We start from the raw sequence: 26,688 nt of genomic DNA on the forward strand, positions 1-26,688 counted from the left end.
ATTTATTACATATTTATTATATTAGCCTGGCTTCTTTTATGTATATTAACATTTTAAACAATGATAATACATATTAAGTAAAATTAAGTAACATCAACGAATTAAACAAAAACATTTTGAGAAAACTATTTCAAAAAAGTAGGCCTCCAGTTTGTTTTATCCATTGTGGTAGCCCTTGCTCACAAAAAGTTAAAGACCCCTGGTCTTGATCATGCAGATTTTAAGATACAGCTGTTTTCATAAGATTTTGAGATTGTTATGTCAATGTTGTGATTTTGCAACGTTGTGTCTAAAGGGTAGTAAAACAAATAAGTGTATCTTGCACAATATATTGATTAGCATGTACTTATGTAACAATTGACCTTTTTTACATTTTATTGATTTTACGTGTCTTCATTGATACCATTTCAAGTTTTAATTAAAAATTTTTATAATTATTAAAGAGTTTTAAAGAAATCAATTATTTACTTTAATTATTTAGCAATACTTGAAGCTATCTGTATCTTGGTTATTTATAAAATATACTTATATGGTCCTGTTTTCATTTCTGGGCTTTGTTTGTTTGCGTTGTTTGCTCAAATATTTGTTTGCTAAAGGGTCAGGTAATGTTTTGAAATGTGTGTGTGTGTGTGGGGGGGTATAAGTGCTATTTTATTAGTCTCAAAATGAATATTGCTGTTAGAAATATGTATAATTATCAACAAAAACAAAATTGTAAAATACCATCAATTAACATGTCTACGATCAGAGCCAAACATAAATATTAGTTGTCATTCAGTTATCAGGTTTGTAAATGCAATCTGGGCATATTTTGAAATATTAAAAATGTGATTTGTCTGGTTATTATGTATTTTATGACTATGACTGTTATTGGGCTACATAAGCAATATGTTACACCCTGCAAATTAACTCTTAGATGTTCTCCACATTTGTTCAGACTAATGTCAAAAATGTATAAACTAATTTTATTGCTGCATTAGATGCATCCTATGTTTAAAATGTAACTGTGTGCGTATTTTCGTAAATTGAACTTATGTGATTTAGGATTGAATGGACATTTCTTTATAAACCCTTAAAAAAATCGGAAATAGACATTTGCTGTTCAGCCAAACCTACAAAAAAATTCTGTAATAATATTATAAATACAATATTTGATAATACTATCACTATAAAACAGTTGGGTTGTTTTAACGTATAAATGAATATTGGACAGAATCAACCGTTTTACTTTTCTTACAGTCATTTTACTGGAAAAAAATGTCCTTGTTCAATACAATTTTTGCCAAGCTTCTAGAAGCAGCATGGTGTTTAGTTGAGGATGTGAATGGTGCTGAGATCAGAGTGGTCCACGCGTGAGTCACATTCGTGACGCAGCAGAGAGAGGAGGCGTATTCGACTTCATACGGCAATGTGTAGATTACGTATTTCATCAAAGTGCCGCGAAAACGATTCAAAAGCTATACATTCGAAGCAGATCTCGCGGTACTGTGATGTCATGCACCAAACGGATTATGCAGCGCAGCATGAATTCAAGCACACCTAAAAGACAAGGCGCAGCATCCCTCCATCCTCCATAGTATTTCTCCCCATCCGACGCGAACAACAACGACTGACAAAGAAAGGAAACGAATTCGTTTTTGTGGCTTGTTGTCAGGTGAGGCGAATATTACATTAGTGTAATAAAGATATGTGCAGGATGTAAATGGCGATCGTCGTCTTTGTCAGCGTGACAATCAGATTGTTTTTCATGTGCTGCGTGATGGGGCGTCCATGTTTTCTTGTTGACACAGGCTATGAAAGACTGACACGCTTTTTCACACAACATAATTATTCACGCGTTAATGCACATGTTTTTGTGTGTTTTGTCGTGATATACAATTTAGATGGATTTAATTGATAAATATATGATATGTTGAATTCGACAATACTGGGATGTTGGAGAGTGTGCCCTTTGCATTTGTGTCTGATCCAGTTCTGCTTACGCCCCTTTTTGTTGAAAAGCACGAAATACAGTAAAATACGATTAACATAATCTTTTTAGGGTTTAAATTAGTTGAGTAATAATTGTTAAACTGTGCATCATATTGACTTCTAATAGGGTGAATCATCAAGATGGATTAGTTAAATGACGAGACATTTGTTTTTATTAGATTTTCCTTATCATTAAATTCACTAATATAAACTATAGAGGACTGTTAGTTGTGCAAGCAAGGTCATTGTTGGTATAGGGAATTCTGCACTTTACATTGTAGAAATGTCAGATTCAACTATAGTAAATTACTAGCACTAAATTACATTTTATTATATATATATATATATTTTGGTATATAATACAATTATTGGTGTTATTGACTTGCACCTTTAGTTGTGCATGATGTAAACACCTACTAAATTCTCCATCTGATGCAGTATAACAGCTAATGTGTGGGCTTAACATTAGCAGGAATATATTTCAATGAAAGATAATAAATCTTTTATTTGCTCACATTGCCAGATTAAAATAACAATTTAAGTTGTTGGCATTGGCATTGCTGGCTACCGAGTAACAAGACATGACGGGAAACAGGGTTTGATGCAGATAAGGCTAAATAAATCACAGACCAAAACAGCTTAGCCAATTTGGCATAAGTGCTAGTATTCTAGCCAAACTCAATTTAAAAGAATGGCATCACCAGGGATGACATCTCTAAAATGCTTATCATAGTGAAAGTACAAAGTTATTGATCATTTGATTTGGGGAATTCCAGATTAGTATGCATTTTAAAATTATCAGATATAATAGATGTTCATTTCAATGGAATTTATTTGTATTATAGTTAGCTTGGAATGTAGTATAGTTAAGTTTCTCCTGTTTAGTTTCTGTATTCCATTTTGCATAGATTACTGGCATTTTAAAAAGTAAAATGATGTTGCTGGAATCAGTAAGGGCTGCTCAGTTATGGGCCAAATCATAACCATTATTTTTTTGTGATAAAAAAGCATAGTCACGATTGTTTAACACGATTACTCAGTGATTTTGAAAATATGCATTCATTTAAGCTTTTTATTAAAGGAAAACACCAGTTTTTCAATATTTTACTATGTTCTTACCTCAACTTAGACAAATTAATACATACCTATCTTTTTTCAATGCATGCATTTAATCTTTGTACAGTGCATCGTGAATGTGTTAGCATTTAGCCTAGCCCCATTCATTCCTTAGGATCCAAACAGGGATGAATTTAGAAGCCACCAAACACTTCCATGTTTTCCCTATTTAAAGACTGTTACATGAGTAGTTACATGAGTAAGTATGGTGGCACAAAATAAAACGTGGCAATATTTTAAGCAGATAAAAATGAGAACTATATTGTATGGTGGAAAGGCACTTTGCAGCACTTTGACCTCGGGCGCAGTAATATTGACGGAAGTTTGAGGGAGAGGGGAAGTAGTCAGGAGTGATTATGTTACTGCGCGCTGAGGTCGAAGTGCTGCAAACCAAGTGCTCCTCCGCCATATAATATAGTTCTCGTTTTTTATCTGCTTAAAAAATCGCCACGTTTTATTCTGTGTCACCATACTTACTGGTGTAACTACTCATGTAATACACTGCAAAAAATTATCTTCAAGAAAAAAAATTCTTAGTATTTTGTCTTGTTTTCAGTAAAAAATATCTAAAAATTCTTAAATTAAGATGTTTTTTCTAAATGAGCAAAACGACCCAAGAAAATAAGTCTAGTTTTTAGACCAAAAATATCAAATTTAAGTGATTTCGTGCATAAAACAAGCAAAAAATTCTGCCAATGGGGTAAGTAAAAAAATCTTGAACATTTTTCTTAAACACTAAGTTCAAGAAAAATTCAAGAAAAATTTGCTTACCCCATTGGCAGATTTTTTTTTTGCTTGTTTTGCTTGTTTTAAATCACTTGAATTTGATATTTTTGGTCTAAAAACTATTTTCTTGGATTGTTTTGCTCATCAAGAAAAAGAATCTTAATTTAAGAATTTTTAGATATTTTTACTAAAAAAAGACAAAAATATTAAGAAAATACTTTTTTCTTGAAAATCATTTTTTGCAGTCAGTCTTTAAATAGGGAAAACATGGAAGTGTTTGGTGGCTTCTAAATTCATCCCTGTTTGGATCCTAAGAAATGAATGGGGCTAGGCTAAATGCTAACAAATTCACAACGTGCTGTACAAATTGAAAAAAGATATTAATTTGTCTAAGTTGATGTAAGAACATAGTAAAATATAAAAAATGGTGGTGTTTTCCCTTAAGTAAGTGTTAAGTCAGAAGTGCCTTACAAACACATCAGTCTAGCGGCATTCAATTTATATTTTAATTGCACAATAATTGTTTTACCTCGATTGTCTTGTTTTTGTAATTGTTTGAATTAAAAATGTAAATTGAAAATCAAAAACGATTAATTGCACAGCCCTAGAAGCAGTTCATTTATGTTCATTCCCGTAAACATTGTCATATTCTGAATGTTTGTGAACACAGTGAATGTAAATGTCCTTGTTTATAGGAAAAAGTGAGTCATGCCTTTACTCCCCCCAGACTTCACATACTAAACTTAGAGCCTGGCAGAGAGTTGACTACCATGAAAGAGCATCACTACTTGTCATCCATGTTTTAACCTGAAACCAATCCGATAGAGATCTCTGTTGTGAGAGATGCTACATCTTAACATCTGATGTCTTTAAGTTATGAAATGTCAATGTGTGTTTTTTCTAAAGCATGCAATTTTAATGTCCAGGCCGAATAACATACAACAGAATGACTAAAGAGGAAACGTCAGAGGTGGAAGAGGCCCAGCCAGCCTCCGATTTCGTCAGCCCCGTTCATGAACCCCGCAAGAAACCCATTGTGCATCAGTCCGCACAGGCTCCACTTCCCAAAGACTATGGTGGGTTCCTGTACAACGGATACAAGCTTTTAAGCCTTCATATAAAATACAGATTTTGTTTGATGTATAGGTAAAATACAATAATTTCTGTGTAAGAATCCCTTTAATATATCCCCCTGTTTTTCTTTCACCTATTCCAGCGTTTACCTTCTTTGATCCAAATGATCCAGCCTGTATGGAGATTTTGACAGACCCTCGGACCACAATCCCTGAGCTGTTTGCCATTATCCGCCAGTGGGTCCCACAAGTTCAGCACAAGATTGACATTATAGGCAATGAGGTGAGGTTCACAACAGCCAAGATAGGAAACCAGAACAGAACATCCAGTCTACCAAATATTAACGTCCTGTAGAAACGTTTAAATTGTTTCATACCCGACAGTGACCTTCTAAAACCAAACCATGAAACATGTACACAGTGTAATCCTGCATGAATGGAGAAGATTAAGTTTCCATGTACCTGCTGGTATTTAAATGTAATTTGACCTATCAGAACATTTCTATCATATAATCCTATGTGGAATGTGTTGTGTTCAGGCTTGAATACTTTTTTGTCATGGGAAGGCTTTTTGTTAATGGAGATCAGAAAACATGTTGTTAGCTTAGTAATTGTTGTTCACTGTTAGTACAGACATACAGTACTGTACTTCTCACACATGGGGCGGTTTCTCAGACAGGGATTAGACTAGTCCTAGACTAAAATATATTTAAGAGCTGTCCAAACTGAAAACAACTTGTACTGACATTTCTTAAATACATTTCCAAAATGCACACAATGTTTTGAGTAAGGCATGTTTCTTCAAACTAGTTATATTTCCTAAGGCCTAGTTCTGGTTTATGCTGGTCTGTGTCTGGGGATACTGCCCCTGAAAGTTGTTATGTAAAGGAGCGGTGAATCAAATACTCAATTTTAACTTGATAATTTGTTATATTAGAGGTTATCATACTTAAATGAACATCCTGCAAGTTTCAGAACTGAAAACGTCCGTGCTACTGAAATATAACAGTTTTTGGCACCAAGCAAGTAAAACAAGCCAGTGTGGAATTCGAAAAAATATGACGTCAAAGTAGAATTGAAGCACCTCCCAAAGCCAAATACAACCACCACTTTTGTAGCCCCGCCCACAACTTCGCGTGACACACGCGTGTCTCAACAAGTAAACATGTCTTTAAAGATTGACAAATGTAACCAAAATGACTTTTAAATAATTTTTTTCTGAGACTTTTATTTTGACGCAGTGATCTGTTATGATAGACTAACCATGAAAACGCATTTTCGGTTGTGGAAGAACCGCGTGGGAACAACACAGAAGCTAAATACTTTAATTCGGAGGCTTGGAACATAACATTAGGAATGCGTGGATAAAGTTTGCTTTTAAAGAAGTTCCAGCTCGTGTGGGGAGTGTTTGTTAACGTTGTGTACACGGATTCATTTGTAAAGAAGTCGATGCTGGATTTGCAGAGAGACTGTGATTAAAAGCACAACTTATATTGGATCTATACAAAGTTATACAAAGTTAGTGATATGGAAGGATTTATCAGCCGCAGTTTAGATTCTGATGCCCGTTTACTGTGTTATATACGGTAATTTAGGCGAGTTGCGTTTGAAAGGTCAAACACTCAACAAAGCTTATTTTTTATCATATAACTGTGGTATTTAACATTACGTGAATGTAAAAGCAACCTCACAAGCACAATAGAAATATACAAAGTTATTGATAAGGATTTATTAGCTGCAGTTTAGATTCTGATGCGCGCTTACTGTGTTGTATACGGTAATTTAGTCACGTCGAGTTTTGTTTCTACTTTAATATACGGATTGTCATTATCATCTTTAGCACCCAGAATCTTTTGTGGCTCAAACATATTTGTGTTCGGCTGCTATTTTTATCACATTAATGTTTTTAAAACATTTCCCCACATGTAATGATGGGGAATGAAGCTGTCCAATCATAGCAGTGGGTGTTTACGTCCAGGTCTTCAGTGCGGCCCGCCCCTTCAAACGAACCATTTCTCCAGAGAGCCACTAATCCATGTTACAAAATAGCCTATTACTTATTGCTTTTGATGTTTTTGAATGTAAAAACCACGCGAACATCATAAGTAGACATCAGACAACAGTATAAAACAATAAAATCGACAAATTCACCACCCCTTTAACCTCTGCAAAGTTACATTTATTTTAATGTTTACTTATAGTCCAAAACGGTTACTTTTCAAGAAGTGAAAAAAATACAGTATTTCAAAAGCAGTTAAATGTAGAGTTGTCATACTTGGTACGGCATCTTTACATGTAACCATATTCTTGCCAGTGTAATGATATAATCCACATTTGACCAAAATTGAGTTTAAATGGACATACATGCATATTTTACAGTAACGGTGGTTGAAACGCGTTCTTACGATCATTAATTAGAATGGCCAAGTCGCGTTTCATATTGACGAATGAATACGCTCAGACAGTTTATTCAATAGCCTACGTCTTAGTTTATTAAATACGCTTAGTTTATTTAATATTAATTATAAATTTATTAAATGTCTCTTGCAAACTATGAAGGGACGATGAATCAATACACTGACATGGTAATGCTAGACAGATACTTTGTTTGCACAGTCCTACCCTAATTTTGTCACTCCTAGACGTACGTCTGGCGTCAGGGGGGGAACGTTTACCTCGATGAAGGAAAGTCATTGTCTCACCCGGCTATGTTTATTCGGCTATCCAGTGCTGAGCTTCGATGAAACTTCACGAGACCAGATGATGCTTCCACCGGGCGGGAGATACGTGGCGTGATTGACAGCTTTGACACCAAATGGATATACGTGAAAATCAGATGACATGATTTCACATCTTTTAATTGGCCATTTAGATATGTGAAGCATACTGTATACGGAAATGAACCTGGACATTCAATCCGTCGAAAAATCTCAAAATCGGCAAAATGGACGGACGTGGTTTTTATTGTACAGCGACGATATACTAGTTTATCCTAGAACTTACTAGTTTATTCAGTATGTACAATACAAACACACACACATTCATTTTGTGTATATAGTTTTCATTTCAAAAGTATTTTAAGTGCAACATGTTACCGGCTTCACTGTGTATTAGATTGACCTTGTGGCTTTGATGTAGATTAGACTAACCTATGTTCATATACCGAGTTGTTTTGGTTGTCTGTGCGTAAAGGATAATGAATGAAGTGGTATGAGGGTGTAGTCTCTCTTGAGGTACAGTAGTGGAGTCAGCAGGATTGATGGAAAACGAAATAAGCTTCAGGCTAATCTCTCCGTTGAACTCCACCTGTCACCTTATAAGGAGCATCTCTCTACACTACAGCAAGCCGCCCACCAGGGTTTGCTACAACAGGATGAGTGAGTCTGCACTGTCAGAAAAAGTGGTCAGAAATATTTCAACGTGTCACTGAGGCAATAACCTTTAAAAAGGTCCAAATAGGATACAGATACAGTATGTACTGTATAAACTTGGTACCAATATATACATTTGAGGTACTAATATGCACCTTTTGGTACCAGTGTGTACCTCTGAGGTACTTATATGAATTGTGTACTTTTTAAAAGGGTAACGCCCCAGTGACAGCTAGGGTCCACTTTTCTGACAGTGTCGGAGGTCTTGTTTGTGATGATAAATTACATTTGCATTCATGCATTAGGATTGTTTGAGCCCTGTGGATTTTGTAAGGAGCTTTAAAAAAGGAAAAAACATTGTATGATTAATTGAAGTATGATTTTGATTAAATTATTTCATAGAGGAAATCAGTGTTTTCCAACTGTAAACAACCATTTATATAAATATAGTCAACTCAGTCTTCAAGTAGTTATTTTGTTTTCAAGTAGTTATTTGCTACATTCCATATGCTAAGTGCGTCGTTATAACTGGTTTAGTTTAGTTTAGTTTAGTTTAGTTGCAGTTTTGCTTGGTTTATCTAGTTTATCTTAGACTAAGAACTCTATGGACAGGGCCTAAGTCTAGTCCAAGACTAAAATGTTTGTTTGAGCTCCTAACTGAAATCAGCTTGCACTGACATAAATAAAATACATCAGTGCCATTGTTTGGTCCCAAAATGCACACCAGTAATGTTTTTTGTAAGGTATGTTTGTAACTACTTAAAGAGCACCTATTGTCTGATTCATGTTTTAACATTTCCTTTGGTGTGTATTAGTACATGTTAACTATATGCAAAAGGAAAAAACCTCAAAGTAAACAATGACGCGTGTTATCGTCTCCAACGTAAATCTCTTTTCTTGGACTACAACAACGCACAGATTGTATGCAGCAGTTTACTTCCTGGGATTGGTGATGTAGACAAATCGACATTATCATAATTCCTTTCGCTTCGGACTTACAGCCTGTAAGTTAACTCATGTTAGCAACCGAATCTTTCAAACATGGTAAGGAGCGTCACATTTCCTGCTGACATCAGAGGTAATCAGGCCAATCACAACGTACAAATTAGCTGGCCAATCAGGGACACAGAACTTTTCAAATACATACGTTTCAGAGAGTGATATCTGGAGCTACAAAAATGTATGGTATGTGGAAAATAATGTGTTTTTTAATCCATAAACCACGCAAACACATTGCATTATACCAAATACACAAAAAACTTTGTTTAAGCAATAAACAACCCATTCTCACTCCCTAAGGCGTCAAAATCTGAAGCATGTTCAAACGCCTTCAGCATCAGTATGAAGACGCGAAGGGTGCCCCTATGCGTCACTATATCGACGAAATGGGAACTCTGTTGCTTTCATGCTAATCCCTCAGCGTCAGATATAGACGAAAGGGAATCCCGGAAGGTGATGCCGTCACGTTATGCGACGATCGGCAGGATCATGCCGCTTCTGGACGGTAACTACTCAATTTTTATTCCAAATTTTTTACCATTGTCGCTTGGGGTTGAGGTTAGAACGACTTTCTGTTACATAAAATAACATCCAAACCCAACTCTAACCCTATCTCTGTAATGACACGTAAGGAGTGGAAACAACTGCAGGGGAAATGTGTAAACAATGTTTATTAAATATAAACAAAGAGAGAGTATTTAGAGTCAATGCAGAAGTGACACAGTCCGGTGTTGATGTTGCTGGCAATGGTGGCGAAGACTACGGTGGAAGTTGGTGTTTGAGTGCGGTGTTGGTGGAGTGGTGAGCAGTGGTGAAATCCAGGCTGAACACGGAACATCCACACGAAGACGACGACAATACACATCCAACTGAAAACTGTAATCCGAACGACACGAGAACCCAAACAACACAGGACCGAAACACAATGAAAGAATCTGGCAGGGAACAGAAAGTCAGGTGAGTATATATGGAGGAGATGTAATGATGAACAGCTGGAGCGAGACAATCAACACACAGGTGAATCAAATCACTCTGATGAGCACATGGCAGAGGTAAGTGACAAACAAACACACACACACATGACACGGAGGAAACATAGGATTTCCTACCGTGACAGTACCCCCTCCCCTAGGAACGCCCCTTGACGTTCCCAGCCTGCTTTACCTGTCGATTGTAATCATCAATAAGGCGATGATCCAGTATGTCTCGAGCAGGAACCCATCTTCTCTCCTCCGGACCGTAACCTTCCCAATCCACCAAGTACTGAAATCCGCGTCCCCTCCGTCTAGAGTCCAGAATACGGTTAACCGAATACCTGGTCTCCCCATTAACAATACGAGGCAGGGGGGAAACCGGGGCCGGCGGATTAAGACGGGATGAAATCACCGGTTTAATTTTGGAGACATGAAAGACGGGATGAACCCTCCTGTACGCCGGTGGAAGGCTAAGACGCACTGTTACCGGATTAATGATCTTGGTAACAGAAAACGGGCCAATAAATTTGGGAGCAAGCTTTTTCGAGACGGAACGCATCTGAATATTCAGGGTTGAAAGCCACACTCTTTGACCGACGACGTAACGGGGAGGCTTCGACCGGTGGCGATCGGCCTTGGCCTTGGTGCGCGACCTTGCCTGGAGCAAAGCTCTACGAGCTCTGGTCCAGGTACGGTGACACCTCTGGACTAGTGCGTTTGCGGAGGGGACCGACACCTCGGATTCCGTACTGACAAAATTAGGTGGTTGGTACCCTAAACTACAGTTAAATGGAGACATGCCCGTAGATGACACTGGCAGAGAATTGTGTGCGTACTCCACAATTGAGAGTTGCTGACACCAGGACGAAGGATTCTTGGAAACCAAACATCGTAACACCCTTTCGACATCCTGATTGGCTCGCTCGGTTTGACCATTGCTCTGGGGATGGAACCCGGATGAAAGGCTAACAGTCGCTCCTAACAATTTACAAAACTCTCGCCAGAATTTGGACACAAATTGGGGACCCCTGTCAGAAACCACGTCTGTCGGGAGGCCATGTATTCGGAAGACGTGATCAATGACAGCTACCGCTGTTTCCTTGGCTGATGGTAATTTGGGCAAGGGAATGAAATGAGTCGCCTTCGAGAACCGGTCCACTACGGTTAAAATCACCGTATTACCCTGGGAGGGTGGGAGGGCGGTAATGAAATCTAGCGAGATATGGGACCAGGGTCTCGAAGGGACTGACAGCGGCAATAGTAACCCATCCGGAGGTCGATTGGAAGTCTTACCAGTGGCGCAAACCGAACAAGCCAAGACGAAGTCGTGAACGTCACGAGCCATACCAGGCCACCAAAATCGTTGCTTAACTAGGAACCTAGTTCTACTAACCCCTGGGTGACAAGCAACACTGGAAGAATGACCCCACTGGAGGACGTCAGACCGTAACCTCTCCGGCACAAATAATCGATTCGGTGGGCACCGAGCCGGGGGCGTTACCCCTTCTAAGGCTGTCAAAACCTTCGATTCGACCTCCCATCTGAGCGCGGAGATAATGATGGTCTCCGGTAAAATGGGCTCGGGAGTAGCAGTACGATCGGAACGCTCAAAAAGACGGGATAAAGCATCGGGTTTGATGTTCTTGGAACCCGGCCGGTAAGACAATGTAAAATCGAAACGTCCGAAAAAAAGTGCCCACCAAGCCTGCCTGGAGTTAAGTCTTTTGGCGGTTCTAATGTACTCGAGATTCTTATGGTCCGTCCAGACAATGAAAGGTACACCCGACCCTTCAAGCCAGTGACGCCATTCCTCCAATGCTAGCTTGACCGCCAACAACTCTCGATTGCCAATGTCATAGTTAACTTCCGCAGGAGATAAACGGTGAGAAAAATACGCGCAAGGATGAACCCTTTCGTCTGAGGATGCACGCTGGGACAACACTGCTCCTACCCCCACCTCTGACGCATCGACCTCCACTATGAATTGACGTGAGCGATCAGGGGTAACAAGAATGGGAGCTGAAACGAAGCAGCTCTTGAGTTTGGTAAACGCAGCCTCGGCTGCGTCTGACCACCTGAACGTCAAACTAGGGGAAGTCAAGGCGGTCAGAGGTGCGGCTAGCTGGCTGAAGTTGCGAATTAAACGCCGGTAAAAATTGGCGAACCCCAGAAATCTCTGCAGGGCCTTGCGAGACTCTGGGGATGGCTAATCTACCACAGCCTTAACCTTCTCAGGATCCATGCGGACACCCTCAGTCGAAATGATGTGTCCTAGAAAAGAAACAGACTGTGCATGAAAAACGCATTTCTCCGCCTTGACAAAAAGCCCATTCTCTAGCAACCGCAGAAGCACTCGTCGTACGTGTTGCAAATGTTCCTGGAGAGACGAAGAAAAAATCAATATGTCATCCAGGTAAACATATATGAACTGATCTACCATGTCTCGCAACACGTCATTAACGAGTGCTTGGAAGACTGCCGGCGAGTTCGTTAGACCGAAAGGCATCACGCAGTACTCAAAATGGCCTTTAGGGGTGTTAAATGCAGTCTTCCATTCATCCCCCTTCCTAATACGGACCAAATGATATGCATTACGTAAGTCCAATTTAGTGAAGACGGACGCTCCCTGCAACCTCTCGAAAGCTGAAGACATCAACGGCAAAGGATAGGTATTCTTTACCGTGATGTTGTTCAACCCTCGGTAATCAATACAAGGTCGCAAGGATCCGTCCTTCTTCCCCACAAAAAAGAACCCCGCCCCCGCTGGAGAAGAGGAAGGGCGGATGAACCCCGTTGCCAGAGAATCAGAAATGTATTTCTCCATGGCCTCCATCTCCGGAACAGACAGAGAGTATAACTTGCCCTTAGGCGGAAACGTACCTGGCAATAAATCTATGGCACAGTCATAGGGACGATGCGGAGGCAGAGAATCAGCCCGAGACTTACTGAACACCTCCTTCAGGTCGTGGTACTCCGCGGGCACGTTAGACAAATCCACTGCTTCCCCCTGAAACACAGACTCAGACACAGATAGACAGGCAGAGACAAGACAGAACTTATGACACTCCTCGCTCCAGCTGGTAACAGAACCCAGTTTCCAGTCTATCTTGGGATTATGGGAATGGAGCCAGGGATGACCGAGAACTATAGGGGAGAGAGCAGTGTCAGTAATAAAAAATGTAATAGTCTCAGTATGGTTGCCAGAGGTGATGAGTGTGATGGGTGCAGTTGTGTGCTTGATGGTGGGAAGCTGATGTCCATTGAGGGCGAAGGGCGCAATCTGGTGGGTGAGTGGAATGAAAGGTAACTGAAGCTTACGTGCAAGTGAACTGTCGATGAAGTTACCCTCCGCCCCCGAATCCAGAAGTGCGTGACCAGAGTGAGATTTGGTGGACCACCGTAGCCTCACCGGAAGGAGAGTGGATGATGTCGAGGTCTTGCTGGCAGAGATCCCGCCCGATAGTAGCCTCCGTCTTACTACCGGGCTTGGTCTTTTACCGGGCATCGCTGACACTGATGACCCGGCTCACCGCAGTACATACACAATCCAAGGGATCTCCGCCGATTCCTCTCCTCCCGGGGTAACCGAGCTCGCCCCACCTGCATGGGCTCCGGATCTGAGAGACCGCCGGCGGAAACTTCGCTGGGCAGATGGGAAACCTCGGAATGCGGCTGGGATTTGGCAGATGACTTCCTACGGGCGGCCATGGACAGGCGTGCGTCGACCCGGATCGCCAAATCCACCAGTCCGTTGAGCGTCGTGGGTAACTCCGCCGTGACGATCTCTCGCTGGATCCGATCCGCCAACCCATGCAGGAAGTGATCCCACTGCGCCTCCTCGTTCCACCTGCAAAATAACTACCCCCTGGAGGTGAAGATGATGCGGGCGGCGTGGGTGGCGCAGTGGGTAGCGTGGTGTGTGGAGATCGCTGTGCGAGCTCGGAAACTTTCGCCACCATTGCCTGGACGGCCTTCCGCATATCCTCGATTGCTTTGTCCTGATGATCCATCCTAGCCAATGATCGCTGGAGAAACTCCTCCAACGCGGAAATGGGTTGTTCCCCCGCTGCTTCCATGTTTGGCCAGATTCTTCTGTAATGACACGTAAGGAGTGGAAACAACTGCAGGGGAAATGTGTAAACAATGTTTATTAAATATAAACAAAGAGAGAGTATTTAGAGTCAATGCAGAAGTGACACAGTCCGGTGTTGATGTTGCTGGCAATGGTGGCGAAGACTACGGTGGAAGTTGGTGTTTGAGTGCGGCGTTGGTGGAGTGGTGAGCAGTGGTGAAATCCAGGCTGAACACGGAACATCCACACGAAGACGACGACAATACACATCCAACTGAAAACTGTAATCCGAACGACACGAGAACCCAAACAACACAGGACCGAAACACAATGAAAGAATCTGGCAGGGAACAGAAAGTCAGGTGAGTATATATGGAGGAGATGTAATGATGAACAACTGGAGCGAGACAATCAACACACAGGTGAATCAAATCACTCTGATGAGCACATGGCAGAGGAAAGTGACAAACAAACACACACACACATGACACGGAGGAAACATAGGATTTCCTACCGTGACAATCCCCAAGCAACAATGGCTTAAAAATCAGAAGACAAAAAGTATAAACCAATACTTAAACTGACATCCAAACCCCAAGTCTAACCCCAACCCCAAACTACAATGGTTTAAAAATTGGAAAAAAATTGAGTAGTTACCGTCCAGAAGCGGCATGATCCTGCCGATTGTTGCATAACGTGACGGCATCACCTTCCGGGATTCCCTTTCGTCTATATCCGACGCTGAGGGATTAGGATGAAAGCCACGGAGTTCTCATTTCGTCGATATAGTGACGCATAGGGGCACCCTTCGCGTCTTCATACTGACGCTGAAGGCGTTTGAACATGCTTCAGATTTTGACGCCTTTGGGAGTGAGAATGGGTTGCAATAAAATAGGTGCTCTTTAAAAGTCCTAATATAACTAAGTTGTATTCCTGGATTAATCTAAATTCTGTCCGGGAAACCACCCTTATATCCCAATCTTATCTCACATGGGACACCAAGTGAACCTCACTGGCAATTTAAAAGTCACAATTCAGACTATGCAGCTTTTAAGATTTTCAATGTAGTTTTTTGTACTGTAAAATGCAAAGTTTTAGTCTGTAACAAACATACACCCTGTTGTAACAGTACAGTTCTTCCATCACAAAATGGCTGCTTTACATTGAGTAAATGCAATGTTTGCTGACTCAGCAGTAAGACTTTCTATGCATATCATCAATATCAACTGACCTATTAGTTCATCATTAAAGTGCATCTCACTAATAGGTCTCTAGTCTGGCTTTGAGTGGCCATTTGCTATTAAAAGGCTGCATCTTCTTAAGCCTATAACCGTCTGCTATTCTGCAGTAGTTATAAAGGGGATAGTTCACCCAAAAATGAAAACTCTCTCATCATTTATTCATTTTCATGTTGTTACAAACCTTTATACATTTCTTTGTTATGATACACACAAAGGAATATATTTTGAGGAATATTTGTAACCAAACTGATCATGAGCTCCATTCACTTTCATAGTATTTTTTCCTACTATGGAAGTGAATGGGGCCTCTGATTGGTTTGGTTACAAACATTCCTCAAAATATCTTCCTTTGTGTTTATCAGAACAACGAAATGTATACACGTTTGTAACATGAGTGGTAAACTCATTTTTGGGTGAACTGTCACTTTAATTTAATTCTAGATGCACAGCTGTCAGTCAAATAATAATGCTTCCCTTCATGTCTATCACATTCTCATTATAATTTTTAGATTTTGAAGCGAGGTTGCCATGTCAACGATCGTGATGGCCTGACAGACATGACTCTTCTTCACTACTGCTGCAAAGCAGGTGCTCATGGAGTGGGTAAGTGTTACTGGAGCTGGCAGTCTTTGCCTTAACTTGCCTGACATATCACAAATCTCATTAAAAATGTATTAACTTCTAAATCTAATCCCTTAAAGTGCACACAACTGTACTTATCTGTCAAAATGAAGGCTATAATGAGAAATATGCTTGCGGCATGTACTGTAACTGTTGCTATAGTAACAATGTGTTTTTCTCGAAGGTGATCCTGAGGCAGCTCTCCGTCTGTCCAATCAGCTGATAGCTCTGGGTGCTGACGTGAGTCTGCGCAGTCGTTGGACCAACATGAACGCGCTCCATTACGCAGCTTACTTTGATGTGCCAGAATTGATTCGTGTTTTACTTAAAGCCGCCAAACCCAAAGGTTACTCCCATATCTTTTGTTTCCCTAACTTAGCACAAAAGTGTATTCATGAGATCTAATTCACCAGCACCTGACAGATTTAATTAGTATATCAAATGTTACGTATGAAAAGACTAATGAGGGGTTGAGACGGTGGGACATCTGAACCCATTTTGCACTAATGAAGTGCTGTGTCCTTTCATGAACACATGTGATGTTTATCTCTCTTCACAGTGCTCAACTCCACCTGCAGTGACTTTTATCATGGTACAGCGCTGCATATCGCCGCATCCAACCTCTGCCTGGGTGCTGTGAAATGTCTGCTGGAGCATGGAGCCAACCCCAGTGTCAGAGTAAGCATGATTAATAAAACTCTTTCATTTAATTATGTTCATCAGCTTAATTGGCTTTGCCGTAAACCCACTCATTTATATTAAAGTTATTGGCATCTGTATTGATAAGATTGGGTCTCATTCACTAAGCATACGTATGCACAAATTTGTGCGTGAGATGTGCGTACGGATGTATTCACGAACATATCGTGATTCAACAAAAACGTTCGTATCAAAATGTCTTCTTAAAGGAACAGTATTTAAGAAATTTATATTAATTAATCATAAAATGGCCCTGATATGTCACTAGACATTAAGAAATCATGTTCATTTCAAATACTTATATCACTGATAACAGTGGTCTGGCCAGGATATTGTCATTTAAAAAGTGGAGTTGGAGCCCTCAACTGATGTTTATGTTGTCATTTTGTGTATTGGCCAGCAGTTGTGTGATTGCAGTACCAGTTTTAGCCACAAGTTTTGTGATTGCAGTACCAGTTTTGGCCACAATCCTACATACTGTTCCTTTAATGTACGCAAAAATTCAAGAAAACCTAAAACCACTCGTACGCTATCAAATACTAGGCTATAAATATAATGTGTATAATAATGTTGATATATAAAATGTACATGATTATATTTTATATTATAATATTTTCTGTATTAAGTATTATTTTACATGATCTATATTATTATTATATACATTATATTATACATTATTATAGCCTACTTATTTTTTCTACACATATAAAGATGCACGTAATGACAATTCTTCCTCACTTTTTAAATCTCTATATAAAAGCGTCTGCTTAATGCCTAATGTAAACGTCATGTAAATGTAATGAGAAGTCTAAACGTCAATCACCTGATCTCCTGTCTGTTTTATTTTAGATACAGATGCGCGTCTCTGTCATACTAATTAAATTTCCTATTTGTTAACGCATCCAATACTTCTTTAATGTTACTCCTGTCAGTGGACAGCACTGGCTTCCATCAGGCACAGCAAAACCTCACAAATAAAAACTGCAAAGCAAAACATAACTTTACAGATAATAAATATGATCATGGATTTCTTAAGTATAAGTTTTCGGGAGAAGTTCAAGTGTACGTATAAATACGAAAAACATACGCAATTATTAGTGAATGAGACCCAATGTTTCATAATATTTTAGTGGTCCACTAAACAAAATATATTTAGTTGTTTGTTTAATGTTTGTGATTTCTTTTATTTAATTATGAAAAGTATGATGTTAAAAATTTAACTTTATAATAATAATAATAATAATAATAGTTTTTGTGTGTGCACATTATGTACTGCACTAATAGTTTTAATAAATATAGACTTAATTTGTACAATGTAAGTTTTAATAATAATTTTATAATAATTATATAATATAGATTTTCATATAACATGTGACTAAACAAATTTGCATACAGTTTATCTGCTAAAGGTTTTATTTTAGCAACATTTAAGAGTAAACTAAATAGCAGTCTAATAGATATGAACTAAAAGCCACACATTTTCATGGTATGACATGTAATGCATTTAATTGCTTAAAGGTGCAGTGTGTAAATTTTAGGGGCATCCAGTGGTGAGGTTGTGAATTGCAACCAAACGGCTTAGTCCACTACTCACCCCTTGTTTTAAAATGCATAAAGAAGCTATGGTACCCGCTACTGAAAAAAACTTGTAATTGATGGAGACAACTTAGTAAAAAAAGTTTGTTCATTAAGGGCTTCTGTAGAATCATGGCGGCACAAAATGGCAACTTCCACGTAAGGGGACCCTCTGTATATGTAGATAAAAACGTCTCATTCTAAGGTAATAAAACCATAACAGTTCATTATGAAAGGTCTTTGTACAGCCCTGATAATATAGTTTTGTATATTATTTAGCATTTCTGTCAAGAGATTCTTCTAAAAATTACACACTGCACCTTTAATAGTTAATATGGACTTTAAAATCGCATTGATTATATTACATTATAAATTTGAATCATTCTTGTTGTATAAATAGGTGACCCTGCGTGTGAAAACCCAGCTAAAGTAATTTTTGTGATCTATATAAAATCATCCTACATAATGTAAAAAAACATTCTGTAAAAAATGTTACCTTAATATCATTTAATATTGACCGAGTAAGGCCAAAGATTGAAATCAGTGTGAAATCAATGATTAAAATCAATCTTTTCTAATTAGATTATGCAATTTTCCTTGGATTTCAAAGTCAGGGTCACATAACATGTCATTTATGCAGGAAATATCAGTCATTTAATGCTAAATGATATATGGTCTGGTTAATTTATTGTTTCCAACAATAACAAGCATAAATTCTTTATCTGACCTCTTTAAACTACAGAATGATAAAGGTCAAGACCCCGCTGAGGTCGTTCCCGACCCCATGGACATGAGTCTGGATAAAGCTGAAGCTGCCATGGTGGCTAAAGAAATGAAGCAGGTGTTGCTGGATGCCGTGCCACTCAGTTGCAATCTGCCTCGGGCCACCCTGCCCAACTATGACAACATCCCCGGCAACCTCATGCTCTCATCGATTGGACTGAAGCTCGGGGATCGCGTAGTGCTGGATGACACAAAGGTATAAAATTTTTTTTTACTTTGTGGAGATGTTTATGTAACATTTCCCCTGTCATGTGCCCTCACTTACCGGACTCTATTTATGCTCACAATTGTCTTTATTCATTGTCAGTTCTCGTCTTTGTTTTATGTGTATTGCATTACCATCATCTATGAATCATAGTTATATGTTTGTTGTTACCTGTTGTCCTCTTCGTCCTTTCTACACATACTGTGATGTGTCAGAGAAAAAGATCAAGGGGGGGAAAGCAATTTGATAGTAAGGTGAGGGGAATTTCCACTGAACAAATGTGTGGAGTTCAGGATGAGTCATCAATATTTTTGGATAATTTTCCTAAAAGCAATTGTAAATTTTAAATGTACTTACATTTGCTAAACCTTTAAGAGTGTGGTGTACAGCTTCAAAGCTAATCATTTTTAAGGACTTGTTGTATACCATAAGACATTCAGTCCCAATAAATACCTCTCTCCTGCAGGCTGGCACCCTCCGTTTCTGCGGCACCACTGAGTTTGCCAGCGGTCAGTGGGTTGGTGTAGAGCTGGATGAGCCGGAAGGCAAGAATGATGGATGTGTTGGTGGGATCCGCTATTTTATTTGCCCCCCAAAACACGGTATGGGTTTTCCTAATTCAAGTATTATTTTAGTTGTGAGACTATGTTTTTTCTTAAAACAATCTAAGAAGACGACTTAAGCCTTCGTATGGCGTACATTTGTTCTTCAGGTATCTTCGCCCCTGTGTCAAAAATCAGCAAAGCTCTTGAACAGCCCCCCTCTTCTGTCACATCCACCCCCAAATCCCCTCGCATGGATTTGTTCCGTGTGACTGGCAAGATTAAGAAAGAGAAAAAAGAGAAAGATCGGGAAAAGGGTGAGTGTTGTCATTTCAAGAAATATCACAACTGTTAAAGGTGCCAAAGAATGCAATGATATAACGTTACATTGTTCTCTGATATCTACATTAAGTGCAAAAATTTTCCAAAAATGTTTTTACATGTCCATTTACAATCATAGGATTTGTCCCCAGAATTTAATGATCTATTATTACTTTATTTGAAAAGGTCATGAATAATAATTGAGCTCTGCTCTGATTGGCTGTTTCTCAGAGCAGCTCTTTTTAGTAGCTCTGTGTGTATTTGTGCAAACAGACCTTATGTTTGAATATGTAACAGACAAAGATACATTTTGTTGTAAATTTGTGTTGTTTTTTAGGTATTGACCTGCAAAATGTAACCTCAGCCTAAAGGCTAGCATATAGCATTAGCTAGCACATATCGCTAACTCAGTACATCACGACTGTAACATCACAGTCAGAGTTATGTTGAGATTGGCCTGTTTTCGAACGGCCTTTTGCATGCACAAGGTTTACATTAAAACGAGGAAACAATCGTATGAGGCTCACGATATGTCATTACAATGTACAGAACTCTTATAATTCATCTATGCCTAGATAAATACAGTTTCACATTCTACAGCACTTTTAAAGTTTCATTCAAACTTCAGTCGATTATTTGTCTTAAATGTCATGTAAACACGTTCAGTGTAACTGATATAGTAGTCTGATATTCATGAAATCATCAAAAGGTATTTTTGGTTTGCCCCTCCACCAGCACCAAGAAAGAAGTCTCTCACTGGCATGAGTCTGGATCCTGATGGCGTAAAGGTGGAGGTTGGGGATCAGGTGTTGGTGGCAGGCCAAAAGCAAGGGATTGTTCGGTTTTTTGGAAAGACAGACTTCGCTCCTGGTATGTCTGTGTGAATGCCTAAGCTGTTGTTTAACAGAATAAGTATTTTTTGAGACCTAATATTAATGTCCATGTATATTTTAAATGTTTGATCCGTCCTGGATCATATGTTTGTGTGTTTTTCTCATCAGGGTTTTGGTTTGGTGTGGAGTTGGAACAGCCCACTGGGAAACATGATGGCAGTGTGTTTGGAGTGCGTTACTTCCACTGTTTGCCCAAATATGGGGTTTTTGCACCACCATCCAGAGTTCAGAGGTAAAATACCTTTGTGGTAAACTAACTTGTTTTGGAATTGTAGAGGAACCATCTGTTTTGTTGATCTTGGTTTTGTTTTTTACTCATTTTTGTTTCTTCTTGAATAGCCTATGCATTAAGTGGTTTTGGGGTTTAAACAATGAATGATGGAGCTTAGGCTAAGTTCAAGCTGTGTAATATTTATGAAACCACTTCTTGTCAGATGAAATTAAAATGGCAAAGGGGAAATGGGGCGGATTTTGTGAAGAAAAATAATAAAGATGCTTTAATAATATTTGATTATAGGTCATTGGTTTTATAATTTTACTTTAATTGCAGAATTGGAGGGCCCAAAGACCCGGGGGATGGCACACTAGTAAAGAAAGTCCACCAAGTGACTAGTAAGTACAGCAATAAGACACATCTCTATCTTATACATTCTCAGATATAAACATATTTGAAATAAACATGCTTTTCACAACTAGATCAAGTATCTGTGGACTCGTTTTAAACCATTCGTTTTTGGTTGCAACGTGCCATCTTGTGTATATCTGGTTTGTTGAGCATACAGTGGCCTCTAGTGTCCATAATGTGTAATAGCACCATTTGTCAAGAACGAAACACTGTACTGTTATATGTTTTTAAGATTTTTTATTTTAAGAACATAAGTTTAAGGATATATGATCGTTTATTAAGAGTATTTGTTTGTCTGTTTACTATTTGGGGAAACTTGAGATAATGATGTTAAATAACTGTTAATTTCATAAGGCATAGCATGTTATAGCCTAAAAAACTATACAGGTTACCCATTAAAGCTAAACATAAAAAAACTATTTAGCTTAATAACAGGGCCTATATCAAAAAAGCAAATTAATGTCCTCTTTTCTCTGCAGTGTCCCAGCCCAAGCGTAATTTTAATGCCATGCGGTCTCCAAAAGACATAACATCTGAGAATTCCATATCCAGGTATGTTGAGTTTACATGTGCAGTTGTGCACCAAAAAAAACATAATCTCCCATTAACAATTATATAAATAAATGTATATATATTAACATTTAGATTTTATTTTTGATTTAGCAGGTTGCTGTTTTGTTGCTGGTTCCCCTGGATGCTGCGGGCAGAGATGCAGTCGTAAATCCACTGGTTTTGTCTTTAGTTTTCATCTCCCTGTTTTTCAGTTCCAAGATAAAGTCTTCCCCTCTGTGTACTTTTATTATTCATATCAGCTTCTCTCCCCGACTTCTGTCAGAGGCACAGCTGAAACATCCCCACCTCCTCCCACTCCTCCTATGGCAATTCAATAGCAAAAAAATAGTGCCTTGTGAAGTAACCAATGTCCTGCATTCCAATAATTAAATTACAGAGAAATAACAAACTTACTAAAACAAAATAAGGGAAAATGATCTCCGGTTAAAGCCATTCATATCTCTGTATCTGTTCGGGATTTTTGCTAAACCACTCTGGGTAGATTACTGGCAGTATTCATGATAGAAAGAGTAGACTTGTTTTCTGTGTTCATTTATAAAGGTGCTTTTTAGTTTTGTTTTAAAAACACGTCGCTGCTGTATTATGCACCTCTGCTGGTTTACTTATAGCTTACAACCTTTGTCTTGGTTCCTAAGTTTAAATGCCTTGTTCATTTTTGTAGGTGACATATTTCTGTATGCTCATGAGAAACAATATTATTCGTTTCAGATTTCATGACAGTGTCTTACTAGACAACACTGTAGTCTGAAAATGTTAATACTACCAATATGGAAAAGAACAGGGTTTTCCATCTGAGCCCAATGTTTTAATTACATTGAAGTTTGCATTATGTGTGTGGCATTATAAATATTTTATAAATCTAAATAATAAGTCAGTAACAATCATATTTCTCTCACCAAATATATAGAAAATCAAGCGTGTGTGCTTCATCTAGTATACTTAAAAATTAAGTATCATTTGCTTGTAGTAAAAAAACTTTTTTCGACAAAAGTGAAATCAAAAGTGTTTATATCAACACTATAGTGTCTATAGTCTACTGTATAAAGCGCCTGCCCAACTCCTGTCCAGTTTAAGCTTTGATCGGTTTTGTGAATGCTCTTCTTCAAAACTCTGATCGTGAAAAATATGTGCTTACTGTACTGTAATGAAATGTGTAAGTAATAACAACATTTACTTTTATGTCAACTTCCTATATGAATATGGATAGCATTACCACCTTTAAAAGCACAGCATGAGTACAAGTGGCTGCCTTTATACGACATGGGGTCAACTAATACAAAATCACTTAACTGATCCCAGGGATTAAGGAGATAAAAAACAGCTTTGCATTCTCCTAAACAATCTTAAACACTTGGTGAACTGCACTGATCTTGAAAAAAGAGCAACTTGCAAGATGTACTGCTTAAACAGATCCGCTTTTGATTTCTTCACTGCTCATGTCATGTATCATTGAAAAACTACTGGATTTGTGTGATAGGTTTAGTCATTAGAATAGTATTGTTTTGATGGAGTGCAAACATCTGCTTACAACAAACCTTAAATTGTGAATTCTCATTTTTTGATTAAACCTGTTGTGATTTTTTTTCGTTATTGTGACTTGAAGTCGTATCATACAGTATATGTCTCATATATCAAATATTTCAGAACTACGGTCACATTCATTCTGTTTTGATGCCAAAATGAGTGCAAAATGTATAAATTATCATTTCATGTGTAAGTAAATCTGACTCCAATTTTACAAGCTATATGTATATTGAGGTCTGTGTGTGGCATATATGAGCTAACCTTATTATTATTTTCTATCCTGTTGTGGAATTGGTACGGCTCATTTGTAAACATTTCTTTGTTCAAAAATATCTATATTTTAATAGTTTTACAAGGCACTTCTTAACATCTCGTGCATTGTGTTTTCATGTTAACTATACTCTTCATGAATTCAGTTCTGGATTTGATGGACAGCATAATTGTACTGCATGCTGTGTATACATTTGCAGATTTCATTTTCCTACAGTGTTTCAGCATGAGTAAGCTTATTAATTCAAGTGAAACTATCCTGAAGGTCGGATATATGACTAATAAACATTTAGTGTTTTATAATTAGTTTGTGTTTTTGGTGATTGTACCTTTCAGTATATTCACATGAAATATAAAACTTCCTCAAATGTTAATATTTGATTCCTGTTTGATTATTTTTGGGAACCAAATAACGTAGAAATGTTCAATGCAATTTCATATTGTTATTTATAATAATCGTACGTTTTAATTCGCGCAGTCGTACTTCTTTACGTGGATTCGTAAGTATTTTACGAATTTGCTAATTCGTATAAAGTTATTTTTAACCTGTTAATCCTACCACCAACCTTGAAAATGACATGCCCACACTTAAATGTTTGCACCTCCTAAACTATTGGACATAAATTATTGTGATATATTTGGAAAGAAGACACTTGAAATTTATATTTTTAACACTTTATTTTCAAAATTTTAGATTCAAGATAAGTTAAAAAGAAAATCAGTTATATATGGTTAAGTATAGCGGAAATGAAATGTTATGCAAAAAACATCTTTCTTAATCTATAAACAACTTTATTAACCTTATAAATAACCCACAAAACATGGTTATTTTAGGTTAATTTTGCAACTATAAAATAACATCTCGACGGGAACAAAAAATTGCTATCAATAATTTATTGTAAAAAAGTACATGAATCTCAAGTTTTTAAATGTTTAATAGAAAAAAATCCGTCTGTCTGTTTACAAATGAAAGTTTCTTAACAATGTTCAAAATACAAATAAGTCAGTGTTTAATAATAAATTAATCTGAGTCGTGTGTGTGATCCGGAGAGGGCTTTGCGTTTTTGCAGGTTGATTGTCTTTTTCTTCGTGCGCGTCGATTTTTGAACCACACCTAAAATACAGAAAAAATTTATTTAGGATTTTTTTTAGATGGAAACGTCAATACAAATAATTTTATTAAATGTAACGAGCTCATTCTTACCCGTACAATCTCCTCGGTGAGGCCGGAACTTTTGGCTAATTCCGCCCGGGCATCTACCGTCGGGTAGTCGGTGATGGCGAATAATCGCTCGAGTTGTTGCGTCTGGTTGTCTGTGAATACAGTGCGTACTCGATTGCGCTGACGCTGAGATGCGTTTCGGTGACACTGATGCTCAACTGGGTCACCTGAAGATGAATAAAATATTTTTTATTATTAAAAGTTTCAGACACTATATTCAATAAAAAAAGAAAACAACCCATTATATATTAAACAAACAAACATGTTATTAAGTTATAGGCCTATACAATTTTTATTTCCACTGTTTTACCAAGAAAAGATAAATATCTATACTTGCGCACACCACAATTCTTTCTCAGATTTTTAAATAATTAAATAATGACAAAAACGTGTACCTGATGTGTTAAAGGGCCACTGCTGACCCGTGTAGTAGTTGGAATTGAAGGTCATTTGATAATATGAGACCGGGCTACAGCAGCTGTACATGCCCGTCCAGGATGATGATGCTGATGGGTGATGGTTCATCATCAGGGCCGCATTCTGAACTCCACATTCATCCTGATAGAGCTGATCCAGTTTGGTTACGTGCCCTGGGAAATCCCGCGGAGATGATGGATGATCCTCTGTGGGTGTTTGATTGCTCGTGTCGCTCAGGATGAAATCAATAGAAAAGTTTGAAAACTTCTGACTTGCCATGTTTTCTCCAGTGCAGTCCACGGGAGCTGATGTTGGCATGTATGTCCCTTCTCTTGCTCTCTGTTAGTAATGGCATTGAGCTGGGGAGTTGTATTTGTACCTCCTCGTTTACTAACTTCAAAACTAAGATTAAAGTTGGTATTAATGTATCATTGTTGGTCCATTAGCACCTCTTTGTTGAAGTGATGCAAGTTCAGAAGGTCAAAGGAAATTAACTTTTGAGGATTCACTTTGAAGAGACTTAAACCATTTGAACTGACACTTCAAATCTGAATGTTTATTGATCATACAGTACTTTGATACAAGTCATCAAACAGCTTCCTTTATACAACTGATTTTGGATAATTGTATTAGTATACATTTCGTGGAGATTATTTGGAAATTTGCGACTCATTTGACCTGTATCATTTTATTGGTTTTTTAAATTAAGTTCAATTTTACTTGATTAGTGTTGTTATTTCGCATTTATATGTCATTGAATTATTCGTTACCCATTAAATCAAAGTAATGTTATTTTATATAGGGGTAAATAAAATTGTTTGCTGATTTAATCGACACTATCGACCAAAAAGTTTGCTTCTTGGAAAACAATGTTT

At 38.1% G+C, this 26,688-nt stretch overlaps 2 protein-coding genes across 3 annotated transcripts; one reads left to right on the forward strand and one right to left on the reverse strand.

The window, feature by feature from the left end:
* Positions 1–1,499: 1,499 nt before the first annotated feature.
* Positions 1,500–24,477, forward strand: clip3 (CAP-GLY domain containing linker protein 3). Of its 2 annotated transcripts, none has more exons than XM_055196727.2 (14): positions 1,500–1,654; positions 4,740–4,889; positions 5,030–5,169; positions 16,053–16,146; positions 16,349–16,510; positions 16,724–16,842; positions 19,181–19,417; positions 19,893–20,028; positions 20,139–20,285; positions 21,025–21,159; positions 21,291–21,414; positions 21,733–21,794; positions 22,287–22,359; positions 22,471–24,477. In XM_055196727.2, the coding sequence occupies exons 2-14, from the start codon at positions 4,760–4,762 to the stop codon at positions 22,526–22,528; spliced, it is 1,617 nt and encodes a 538-aa protein (XP_055052702.1). In that variant the 5' UTR covers positions 1,500–1,654; positions 4,740–4,759; the 3' UTR covers positions 22,529–24,477. The 2 variants fall into 2 exon arrangements, with proteins under 2 accessions (XP_055052702.1, XP_055052703.1); XM_055196728.2 differs by having other exon boundaries at positions 22,474–24,477.
* Positions 24,478–25,093: 616 nt separating this feature from the next.
* Positions 25,094–26,688, reverse strand: dharma. The gene is made up of 3 exons (XM_055196733.2): positions 25,792–26,688; positions 25,379–25,563; positions 25,094–25,288 (listed from the first exon to the last, which is right to left on the reverse strand). The coding sequence occupies exons 1-3, from the start codon at positions 26,129–26,131 to the stop codon at positions 25,196–25,198; spliced, it is 618 nt and encodes a 205-aa protein (XP_055052708.2). The 5' UTR covers positions 26,132–26,688; the 3' UTR covers positions 25,094–25,195.

The sequence above is a fragment of the Misgurnus anguillicaudatus genome, chromosome 24 (genome assembly GCF_027580225.2).
Source record: "Misgurnus anguillicaudatus chromosome 24, ASM2758022v2, whole genome shotgun sequence".
Lineage (NCBI taxonomy): Eukaryota > Metazoa > Chordata > Actinopteri > Cypriniformes > Cobitidae > Misgurnus > Misgurnus anguillicaudatus.